Below are 12,500 nucleotides of genomic sequence, written 5' to 3'. Positions count from 1 at the left end.
CATCCACATGGATGGCAGGACCCAAGGTTTCCCAGCAGAACATTGCCCAAAACATCACACTGCCTCCGCCGGCTTGCTATGTGATCCCCAGGTAAGCGACGCACACGCACCCGGCCATCCACGTGATGTAAAAGAAAATGAGATTCATCAGACCAGGCAAAATTCTTTCATTGCTTTGTGGTCCAGTACCGATACTGTCCCTTAAGACAGTTCTCCTGGTTGCATTGGCCTCTAACAAGAGGGTAGGGGACCTGCACACATTTTTTGGTTGATGAATTGTATGATTTCGGTACAATAGGAAAAATGGTCACACTTTAGTTTAGGGTCCAATTATCACTATTAACTAACTATTAACTATGACTTTTGCCTCAATAAACCCTAATTACTGCTTATTAATAGTTTGTAAGGTAGTTCTTAAGTTTAGATCATGGTCATGCAGAATAAAGCATTAATATCTGCTTTATAAGTACTAATAAACAGCCAATATCCTAGTAATATGCATGCTAATAAGCAACAAGTTCATAGTGAGAATTATACCCTAAACTAAAGAGTTACCGGACAAAGGAACAAATCCACAATGCTAGGTTTCTTTTCATTTATTTTGAACAGACAGTAGTGCAAATTACAGTTTGTCCCATCTAGCGGCATTTAGTCCCCCTGAGGTAGTTGGTACAGTACAGCCTCCTATAGTGTATTAAGCACTAAGCAGTAATCAGAATGCACTCTTGCATAGATCATATTTTTTTGCAGGGCTGATAAAAAAAAAAAAAAAAAAAAAAAAAAAAGGTATTTGTTCACAATCAGCTACAAAACTGAAAAGCATCTTGTGTTATAAAAGTACAAAACAAATAGAAAAATGAAAAATGACTTGTGCATTAGGAGTGTCACAGTTTGCTCCACTTAAAAATATATTTAAACATTTGAAGCCTAAGCCCAACCCCTCCTATACTTAATTTTCTGCATTTTTCTTTGTTTTGCGCACAGTTGAGTGCGTGAGCTTTTCAAAGTATTCTCCTTTGTCCATGAGTGCATAAAGACGCATTCGACGCATGCTCACTATCTAGTGGACTTGTTTTCAAGCGCTCATGTCATTCACGTATGCGCTGTTGTTCTTCTGCTCTTTTTCCTGTTGTAGTGGTTAGCAAACAGCGTTACCACATGCCCCCTTCTGGACCGGAGTGTGGATCGCCATTGACTGTCTGTATTCATCGTCTAACTTCATGAACCGAACCGTGACGTCCGTACCGTACGGTTTGGGATGAATACATTTACTGTTACACCCCTACTGGTTAGTGGATGCCATCGCCTTGGCGTATCAGTCCCAAGGCGTGCCTTGCCCGCTTGGGTTGACAGCTCACTCCACCAGAGGAGTAGCTTCTTCCTGGGTGCTGGCGCACGGTGCCTTGCTGACAGATGAATAAAGTCGTAGTTTTTGTTATTTTTGGACCAAAATGTATTTTCGATGTTTCAAAAACTTCTAACTAACCCACTGATGTCACATGGACTACTTTGATGATGTTTTTATTACCTTTCTGGACATAGACAGTCCAGAACATACATTTTTACATACACAGACCGCACATACATTTTCAATGGAGGGACAGAAAGCTCTCGGACTAAATCTAAAATATTTTAAACTGTGTTCCGAAGATGAACGGAGGTCTTACGGGTTTGGAACGACATGAGGGTGAGTCATTAATGACATAATTTTCATTTTTGGGTGAACTAACCCTTTAAGCACATGAATGAGCAGGGTGATTTTTAACTTCACCTTTTCTGTAAACAGGATATACACAGAGAAATTAAGTAATGCTTACCTGACACCAGTGGAATAAGGACAGGAAACTCTCAGTGATGCAGAGGTAAACCTGCCGTCTCCACTTCCGTTTGCACACAGTGGACAAAGAGAGCAGATGCTGTGCTGTGGCTCTTTTGCAGGGATCTGGGGTTAGCATAAGCTGTAGCATATACTGCATGTCTTCTGATAGCACTGAAACACATACACAAATGCTAGCATATGGGGCAACTATTTGGGACAAAAAACAAATTGCATAAACATTCACTTGTATTAAGTGAACGTAAACAATAAGGGAAAAAATGGCATGTGTGTCAATATACTGGATCTGTGTATTAGGACTTACAGTGACAGCAGCCTGATATACCTGCTGCTGTCTGTGTCCTTAATGTTAATCATGGACATTAGAATCTGAGTGCAATAATTCTGACTAAAATATATATAAATCAGGGCTCTACACTGTGACCATTTCGGTTGCATTTGTGATTAAAAATAACTGCGTGCGACTGTGAAAAAAATATTTAGGCGCACCAATGCGAATGACCCGATGATTCTCGTGCAGATCTATAATACAATCGGAAAAAAAGTACAACTCCCAAAATGCATCTACACTGAACAACAGTAATGTTTCATACCGAAATCGATTGCTTTTCATGCCTTCATTCAAAAAGTTTTTTCTTTAGTCAGAACTGCAGAGCAAAGTACAAAAGACGTGCACAACGGACTACACTTCAAAGATTGTTTACAAGGTGAAATGGGTATGACAGTTCAGTTAAACAGCTGTTAAACTGAATATACAAAGCGAAGCAAGTTTTTTTCTTAAATATCCATAACACAACAAATTGCTCATCACTACAGCAACAGTAGACTCTCTGAGCTGGCGCGAGCAAGTGGAGGTAGGGATAATTTGCATATTCATTGATCCGTGTATATTAAATGAGGCAAGGATGTAGAGTTACACTCAAGCTAATTTTAGGCATGAAGACATTTTTTTCACAGGAAAATTTTTTTAAATATATCATTTTGGTGATCAAAGATGACTTTTAATGGATAAAATAATTGACTACAGGGGGACTTTAAGATTTATGTGGTTTGGAATTGGTAAAAAGTGCTTGGAAACTTGCATAAGAATTATGCACACACTGTAAATTAAATAAACACAGTCTGTAAGTGGCAGCCTGTAATTACATAAACATTTAAAAAAATAAAAAAAAAAAAAAAACAGATCCTGAAATAATAGTCTTCTACTTATAATTCAGTATGCTAAATTACGTACTTTTTAAAGAGGACCTATTATGCACCATTTTACAAGATGTAATATAAGTCCCCAGAATGTGTCTGTGAACTTTCAGCTCAAAATACCCCACAGATCATTTATTATACCATGTTGTAAATGCCTATTTTTGAGTGGAAGGGAAAACATGCAGTTTTCGTGCATCTTTAAATGCAAATGAGCTGCTGCTCCCCACCCTGCTTCCCAGAAGAGGGCAGAGACTATACAGCTCATGCCTTGAATACTCTGCCAAAAACTAAAACATCTGTTTGGTTTTGATTATCATCTCTATCACGGTCACGCTCACTGCAGTTCTTTATCATCATGAAAGTTTATTATCTGCATGCGTTTAAAAACCATATCAGTCTAAACTTTTGATATATGGTTTTCTGAGTGCACACACCCAAAGCACACACACAGAAAGCTGGCTGTCAGACAGTGCATCAGATAACTAAATAAAAAAAAAATCATTATTATGAGAAATTAACTTATTTTTATCAGAAAGTTTCTTGTTATTATGAGAAACTAAGTCATTAATCTTAGAAACGTTCTCATTATTATAAGAAACTAAGTACTAAGTCATATTTACAAGAAAGTTTCTTATTATTATGACTTAAAGAATCATGTTTTTTACTCAACTGTGGTGAAAACAGGCTTCCATACTTTAAGGACATTGCATGAAACCACAAGGTCCTTAAAGTGTCCCTAAACATATCAAGAACATTTTAAGCATTTTAGTTAGCCACAAGAGATAACAATGTACAGTACCATTAGTGAATTCTGCTGGTAAGTGACCCTTTCGGAGCTGCTGCCAGTCATCTCCTCCTTTAGGAACCTCAATGTTACAGGCCAACTCCAGGATGGAAACACCCAAACTAAAAGAGAAGAAAGACATCTCTTTATACAAATAAATGATTTGGTTCTTACTACAAACATTTAAATTAGGGCTGTCAATTTAACGTGTTAATTAGAAAATTAATTACGGTGAAAAATAACACGTTAAAATTATTAATGCATTTAACACACTTGCCCTGCCCCAGACCTACATTTCATACAGTTGATTGATGACGAATATGTTGCAGGGCAAGAGTTAACTCACTGCATGATGGAGCAACTATAGAATGTTGTTAGAATGTTCCCAAAATTCAACATATGGGGGCAAAAAATGCCCCCGTTTAAGTCATATTTACATCATATCATATACAGTTAAGCTATATCACGCGAGGCAAGAGTAATGTCACACGAGTGCTGTCTTTCTGGCCAGAAAAGCACGAATGCAAATGTGATACTGATTTTATACAATAGTTCAATAAATAAGAAGTTATTAGTGTTATTTTAGACACAATATTGTCTGTTTTGCTCAATGTTGCCAATGAAAATATAAAGACAAAGCAGAACTGTTCATCTCCGAGCAACACACAGTGGCATTTAATTTCAAAGTACCGCGAGAGTGATTCAAAAACATATGGAGCAGTCTGCTCTCTAATCACTCTCGCGGTACTTTGATGTCATACACTGATCGGTCTGTGCAGCACCGCTTCAAGTTCGACTAAAAAGCCTAAAGATTAAATGGACCGTTCATAAAGGAAACCATTTACTTCACTCCTGAATGAATCAGCCGATTGAACAAATTGAATATATTTACTGCTACCTACTGGCAGTTTTATTTTATAGTATTTTATAGTATAATTTCATTAAAAAAGATAAAAAATTTCATACTTCCATAGTAATAATAAAAAATAAAAAAAACATTAAAGGTATAGTTCACACAAAAATGAAAATTCAGTCATCATTTACTCTACCCTCATGGTCCAAGAGTGTGTGATAAATTCTACGTTAAATCGAACAAAATATTTCTTGCTTGCTGAAGCTACTTTCTGTAATGCGTATTTGATGCTTTACACAATACTGACTTTAAATTATCTTTTGGGAGTGATTTCTTAGCCAAATTTGATGTGCGATTAATTTGCGATTAATTAATCGCCACATCATGTAATTTTAACATGTAAATTTGAATCGCTTGACAGCCCTAATTTAAAGGTCCCATTTTTCGTGGTTTTTATAAGCAAGTATAACATTCACTAACCTAAAGATGTCTGCAGCAGTCCCATACTCCCCTCTCAATAGCTCAGGGGCCATATATCTGGGGTCTCCTTCCTGTAAATCATCCTCTCTATTTATTTCTCTCTTTTCCTCTATCACTTGTTTTTGGACATCTCTAGGTAGCTTGATCAACAAGCCAAAATCTCCAAGTTTGAGCCGTCCAGACTTTGTAATGAAAATATTTGCTGGTTTTATGTCCAGATGGGCAAACCCATGAGCGTGCAAGTGGTTGAGCGCTGAGAGCATGTCACACAGGTATGTCCAGGCACTTGTCTCACCTGGCACAACACAAAACACACACACTCTGCTTCAGTAACGTATATTTGCAATGCAATGCAATACAATACAATGCAAAAAAAAAAAAAAGAGATTTTCTTGTGTAGTTTGCTGTATACCAGTGTGAAATGGCGATTCCTCAACGTATAGCTGTAGGCTGGTACAACAGAGTTCAGTCTGGATGTAGAGGTGGCCAGCCTCCTCCCAAGCCGCAATGAAACCCAGCACATAAGGGTGTGGCAGTAGTCTCTCATGATTCCAAGCCTCAGTAATGCTTTTTGCTCGTTCAACCTCACCACGGAACCGCTGCACTGAACGCTTGACAGCGTACTGGCAACCGTCCAACAGACTCACCACCTGACAGACAAAAATGAATGAATAAATGCATTTAGCACTTTTACATAAAACTGTACCATCAAAGTGCTTTACAATGGGATGAGGGGTCTCTCCTCAACCACCACCAGTGTGCAGCATCCACACACCAGCTATAGGTGGAGAGTAGAGTAGGGTGATAGAGCCAATTCAATGGAAGGGGATTATTAGGAGGCCATGATAAATAAGAGCCAATGAGGGAATACAGCCAGGAAGTGCCATGGGATGTTTTATGACCACAGAGAGTCAGAACCTCGGTTTAACATCTCATTCAAAGAACAGTCATCTGAATAACATCATATTACACAGTATCATATTAGTGTATAGATTGATGATCTTGAAACATCACCATTATCTAAAAAAAAGCATCCATTTCATGTGTATCAGTTTCAGAGTACATCTGTAGTGCACATTTACTTCAATAAATCAAGTCTAGTTATCATTTTGTTACTTCACATTTTTTAAACCAGTTTTGTGTAAAAATGCAGAAACATTGGGCAGAAAAAGATGGTGGCTGATATTACTTCTCTCTGGAAATAAAGTATCCATCCTGCAGAAATAATATGCATAGGAAGGATGGTAGTATGCTATTCCACAGAAAACCCTAGAAGGCCTTTAGCATGTCTCACCTTGAAAACCTCACCAAAGGAACCTCGTCCAATCAGGCCCAGGTTGGTAAAGCACTGGCTGAAAAAAGACTGAGGTCGAGACGGGTCATACACAGAGCAAGGAGGGGGCGACTCAATAAGGGAGCGTGACAGGGGCGTCCACGGAGTAGGGTGATGGAAGAAAACTCGACTGAGCGGGGGACATCCTTTAGATGGTGGCCGTGGCGGTAAAGAATTAGATAATGGCCGCAGAGGAGACAGGGAAGAAGATGATGAGGAAGAGAAGGGAGGTCTCCGTTTCTTTAGGGAAAAGGACTGCTGGGCATGAGAGAAGTGGGTAGGCAAAGGGAGAGGGGTGCTGACCACTGATGTCTGATAAGATGATGACATAGGAAATAGATAATCAGTTCTTCTAATGTAAATGTAGGCTTGACAAATTTTCAGATATTTCAAATTATGGAATTGTGAACGCTGACTGCTCATCCAGATTCTCCACATCAATATGCACTAACCTATAACAGAACACAAAATGGTGTGTTAAATATTATGACTGAAATATCACGTCATCATGACATAAAGTGCATATATAAAGTAAACAATACCAAAACAAATATATTTCAACCATCAATGACCAATTTGACATTATTATTAGGTACCCTTACATAAATATTATGGCAGTAAAATGGTACTTTGATGGTGTCAGATGGTACTAGTAATTTAAATATACCATGGTATTTTTGTTAGTGACAAATTATTTGACGACAAATATCTTGATGTCTTGTTTTGATAATTACCATTGGTTACTTTTTAACTTATAGTACACAGAACACCAGCACAGTAGGCCTACATCATATAATATCATGTGTTACCAGGGTAAATGTCTAAACACATGGTATTACCATCACATTTGTCCAACATACTAGATAAGATTAGCAAAATACTTTGTGGCACAGATTATTGTATAAATTGTGTAAATCATATCATGAATGATCATTTAGGAGAATATTTCAAATAATCTTAACAAAACCTGTGCTACTGTACATCTACAGATAATACAAATACTGACTTGGCAGTAGCCGATTACGTGCGTTCAGTTAAAAAAAAAACATTTTTATCTGAACTGAAGCAGTTATGATGATATAACGTGAACTAACGTTATTCAGAAAGTAATCATAAAAACGTTATGTACTCCTTCAAAGGGCACTTCCGTCACAGATATTTATATACGTTATGTTTCAGAAACGTTAACGTTATATACCTGCATCATGTGTTGGTCTTGGTTGGAATTCGAATAGTAATACCAACAGCATTTGTATTATCGTACAGTACAGTACAGTAGCACAGGTTTTGTTAAGATTATTTGAAATATTCTCCTAAATTATCATTCATGATATAATTTACACAATTTATACATTAATTTGTGCCACAAAGTACTGTTTTATTTTTGCTAATCTTATTGGACAAATGCGATGGTAATACCACGCGTTTAGACATTTACCCTGGTAACACATAATATTATATGATGTAGGCCTAACTTACTGTGCTGGTGTTCTGTGTACTAACGTTATAAGTTAAAAAGTACGTTAACCATAAAAAAAGTAATGTACTCCTTTAAAGTCATTACATTATGTTTCAGAAACGTTATATACCTACATTATGTGTTGGTCTCGGTTGATATTCAAATATCCATTTCTATTATTCAATCAAGTATATTATTACTATTAATCTTGCGCCCAGATTGCGCCACACGCGTTCAAATACTTCAGAGGCGGGCCTCGACGTACCACCGTGGGCTTTCCCAGTGCATTGTGGGATAGTGGAGAGTTCTTCTTCTTCTTCTTCTTGTGTGATTTGCAGCAGCTTAGACGCTTCAAAGGCGTATTGTTGCCCTCCTCAGGTCATCTTATGAACTCCATCTTATATATTAAATCCTCTTATAAAGTCCAGTGTGAAGTAAAAAGTTTATAACAATCTTTGTGGTCTCAAAATCCTTATTTTCAAGAATTGACTTCAAAGATATAGATGGTAATCCAGACTCCAACAGCTCAGAAAACATGCGGCTTCTTGCAACACTATGAATTACACACTCCATTACTACATGCTTCACAGATTCTAACTCTTCACACAAACATCTGCCATCTAGATGCTTACCAACCATTGCCAGCCCAAAATTTAGTGCACAATGACCCAATCTTAATCTTGTGAATATCACACTATCTCTCCTCTCTAATCTTGTGAATGCTGTGTGCATTAAAGTAGGTTGAATTGAAAAATAATGCCTGCCCTTATTCCCTTCCTCCCATTCTTTCTGCCATATTTGTGATATTTTTTGCTGTATAATACTCTTGCACTCAACTCTTCCATACATTACATTCAAATCAACTTCACTCTTGTGTGTAGCTATTTTCCCCATCTCATCAGCCTCTTCATTCCCCTGAATCCCTTTATGTGCTGGGACCCACATAAACCCCACTGTGTATCCCATTTTTATCACCCGATACAATGCAACAAGAATTTCTAAAACTAAATCTGTTCTGGCCTCACTCCTCCTACCCTTTATTGCCATTAGTGCGGCAGTGGAATCTGAACATAACACATATTTCCCAGGTCTTTGTCCTTCCACCCACCCAAGGGCCCACAAAATTGCAACTAGCTCAGTCAAAAAAACTGACTTGTTATCTGGCAATCGCAATCTGAGTTTAATACGTACTTGAGGGATACTTAACCCTATTGCTGATTTTCTGTTGAGTGGAATCATAGAACCATCAGTGAATATCTGCACACAATCTGACCAGTTTCTTTTTAAATGATCATTGACCAAGGCTACAGGATCACCATTTTCTTCCTTCATTTGATCTAGCAACGAAAAATCAACTGTAGGTTCTGGCAGAAACCATGGTGGGACTGGAGACCAGCAAACTGCAGGTCCAATTATAAAATCTTTCATACCCAATTCTTGAGCTCTCTTGTCTACAGTGTACATCATGCTCCCCTTTCTATCCCTTCCACCCCTTCTCTGAAACTCCCAATGATCTTCTACCAATTTTCTAGCTGGGTTTGTGCATTGAAAACTACCGAGTTTAGACCAATAGTAGAGATACCTTAATTTTTCTTAACTTCAATGTAGTCTCTCCCATTTCAACTAACAGTGCATTAATTAGGGCCCGAGCACCGATGGTGTGAGGACCCTATTGGAATTGCTCCGTTTATTATTATTATTATTATTATTAGGGCCAAAGCCCAAGGGGCTGAAGGCCCTATTGTTTTCTTTAGGATTATTATTATTAGGGCCAAAGCCCAAGGGGCTGAAGGCCCTATTGTTTTCTTTAGGATTATTATTATTAGGGCCAAAGCCCAAGGGGCTGAAGGCCCTTTTGTTTTCTTTAGGATTATTAGGGCCCGAGCACCGATGGTGTGAGGACCCTATTGGAATTGCTCCGTTTATTATTATTATTATTATTAGGGGCCAAGCACCGAAGGTGCGGAGGCACCTATTGTTTCCGTTAGTTTTCTTATTATTATTAGGGGCCAAGCACCGAAGGTGCTTAGGCACCTATTGTTATTGTTAGTTTTTAGGGGCCAAGCACCGAAGGTGCTTAGGCACCTATTGTTATTGTTAGTTTTCTTATTATTAGGGGCCAAGCACCGAAGGTGCTTAGGCACCTATTGTTATTGTTAGTTTTTAGGGGCCAAGCACCGAAGGTGCGGAGGCACCTATTGTTTCCGTTAGTTTTCTTATTATTAGGGGCCAAGCACCGAAGGTGCTTAGGCACCTATTGTTATTGTTGGCGTTCCGTACGCTTATTATTATTCTTCTTCTTCTTCCGCTCTTGAAGTCTATGGCAGCCCATAGAACCGCTATGCGGGAAAGTTGTGAAATTTGGCACACAGTTAGAGGACAGAATGACCTTTGTCCATAGCAAATTTGGAGTCTCTAACTCAATCCCTCTAGCGCCACCAGCTGTCCAAAGTTGCACTTATGTTTATGCTAATAACTTTTGAACCATAAGGGCTAGAAACAAAATTCTTTTTTCCTCTGATTCCTTGGGTCAAGACGAATCGATTGCACTATATGACGTCATTTTCCGTCATGAAAATTTTTCCCGCCATTTTGAATTTTCTGAAAAACCTACTTTTTCGAACTCCTCCTAGGCCGTTAGTCCGATTTTCATGAAAAATTAAACCAGATCATCTTCAGACCATGACTGACAAAAAGTTATGGAATTCAAGCTTTTCGATTGATCCAAACCGTTCTCGAATAGGGCACACGAACGAATTCGTACCGTAGCGCTCGCGAAAATCAGAACTTAAGGCTGTATCTCTGCAACAATGATTTATCATATTCAGACCAAACTTCATACATGTCATTCACAAGCATGACCTTAAGGCCAACATGCAGTGTTTCAGGCTGCAGCGCCACCTACTGGTCCGGAGATACGAAAAATGGATATTTTGGCTTAATAACTTCTGAATGGGTTTGTCCAGAAAATCATAAATGTTGGTCACGTTGGATTCAGGGTATCATGCCGAGTCGAATGATAACCAATTATTACCCATATCAGGACCATTTTGGCCGTCGGCCATTTTGAATTTTGTGCTAAAATGCTGTATTTTATGAACGCATCAGCGTATCGTCACAAAACTCGGTATGGGTCATCAGCATGATGCCCTGAACCAGCCTGAGAAGTTTCAGCACCAGCGCCACCTAGTGGTCAAAAGTTATAACAAAATTTACAGAAATGCTTAATCAACTTTGAGTGTATTAACCGACTTGTTTTCAATGAAGAGTCATGTCAGTTAGACTTCCTTGAATCCCTGCTGAGAACCATAGATATCCAAACATTTCCATAGTCAGCTGAAATATGGTTTGTCCGCCATGTATTGAATTTTTCTTTAAAAACCTACTTTTTCGAACTCGTCCTAGACCGTTGCATTTGATTGTTCATGAAAATCGAAACCAGTATCATCTTCAGTCCATGCTGGCAAAAAGTTATCAAAGGATTTCAAGTCGATAAGTCAAACCATTCTTCGCAAATACCAGAGCAAATTAATTTGAACGTATGATGCAAAAATTTGGGCTCATTGAAGCTGTATCTCTGCAATGCTTTATCATATTCAGACCAAACTTGGTATGTGTCATCACAAGCATGACCTGAGGCATCATACAATGTTTCAGGCACAGCGCCACCTACTGGAGTGGAGATATGAAAAATGGCTGTTTTTGCTTATAACTTCTGATGGGTTTGACCAAAATTCATAAATTTGGTATGGTTCATCAGGACAATGCCCTGAAGGAGCCTGAGAAGTTTCGGACCAGCACCACCTTGTGGTCAAAAGTTATAACAAAATTTACAAAAATGCTAATAACTTTTGTCTATATTAACCAATTGTAATGAAACTGGTCTCAGTAGATTCCTTGGGTCATGCTGAGAACAAAGATATCAAATTTGCCATAGTCAGCTGAAATTCCTGTCCGCCATATTGTTTTACTTTAAAAACCTACTTTTTCGAACTCCTCCTAGACCGTTGCTCCGATTTTCACCAAAATTGAACCGTATCATCTTCAGACCATGCCGACAAAAAGTTATGGATTTCAAGTTGATAAGTCAAACCGTTTTCGTATACCAGAGCAAAACATTTGAGATATGATGCAAAAATGACTCTTGAAGCTGTATCTCTGCAATGCTTTATCATATTCAGACCAAACTTGGTACGTGTCATCACAAGCATGACCTGAGGCATCATACAGTGTTTCGGCGCAGCGCCACCTACTGGAGTGGAGATATGAATAATGGCTATTTTTGCTTATAACTTCTGATGGGTTTGACCAAAATTCATAAATTTGGTATGGGTCATCAGGACAATGCCCTGAAGGAGCCTGAGAAGTTTCGGACCAGCGCCACCTTGTGGTCAAAAGTTATAACAAAATTGACAAAAATGCTAATAACTTTTTTTTCTAATTGCTCACTGCTGCTGTTGGTCTGATGCTCCCAGCCATGTTGGCTGGCTTCTTGTGCCGTTTTTGTGCTTGGCCCCGTAATTGCTGCTTGCAGCTATATTTATTATTATTATT

At 38.5% G+C, this 12,500-nt stretch overlaps 1 protein-coding gene across 3 annotated transcripts in view; it reads right to left on the bottom strand.

Moving 5' to 3' along the window:
* Positions 1-8,236, bottom strand: part of pkmyt1 (protein kinase, membrane associated tyrosine/threonine 1) — a 67,167-nt gene extending 58,931 nt beyond the window's left edge. For 2 of the 3 annotated variants that reach the window (XM_048164814.1, XM_048164924.1), the window contains exons 1-6: positions 8,081-8,236; positions 6,449-6,939; positions 5,567-5,804; positions 5,155-5,449; positions 3,837-3,943; positions 1,818-1,990 (exon numbers count right to left, since the gene is read on the bottom strand). In XM_048164814.1, coding sequence (XP_048020771.1) covers positions 1,818-1,990; positions 3,837-3,943; positions 5,155-5,449; positions 5,567-5,804; positions 6,449-6,925 — 1,290 coding nt within the window. In that variant the 5' untranslated portion in view covers positions 6,926-6,939; positions 8,081-8,236. Of the gene's footprint in view, positions 1-1,817; positions 1,991-3,836; positions 3,944-5,154; positions 5,450-5,566; positions 5,805-6,448; positions 6,940-8,076 lie in introns of all 3 variants that reach the window. The other variant, XM_048164855.1, reaches the window with a different exon arrangement.
* Between the last annotated feature and the right edge of the window lie 4,264 nt (positions 8,237-12,500).

The sequence above is a fragment of the Megalobrama amblycephala genome, linkage group LG1, assembly GCF_018812025.1.
Source record: "Megalobrama amblycephala isolate DHTTF-2021 linkage group LG1, ASM1881202v1, whole genome shotgun sequence".
In the NCBI taxonomy this organism is placed as follows: domain Eukaryota; kingdom Metazoa; phylum Chordata; class Actinopteri; order Cypriniformes; family Xenocyprididae; genus Megalobrama; species Megalobrama amblycephala.
This window is presented reverse-complemented; position numbering and strand designations above follow the sequence as displayed.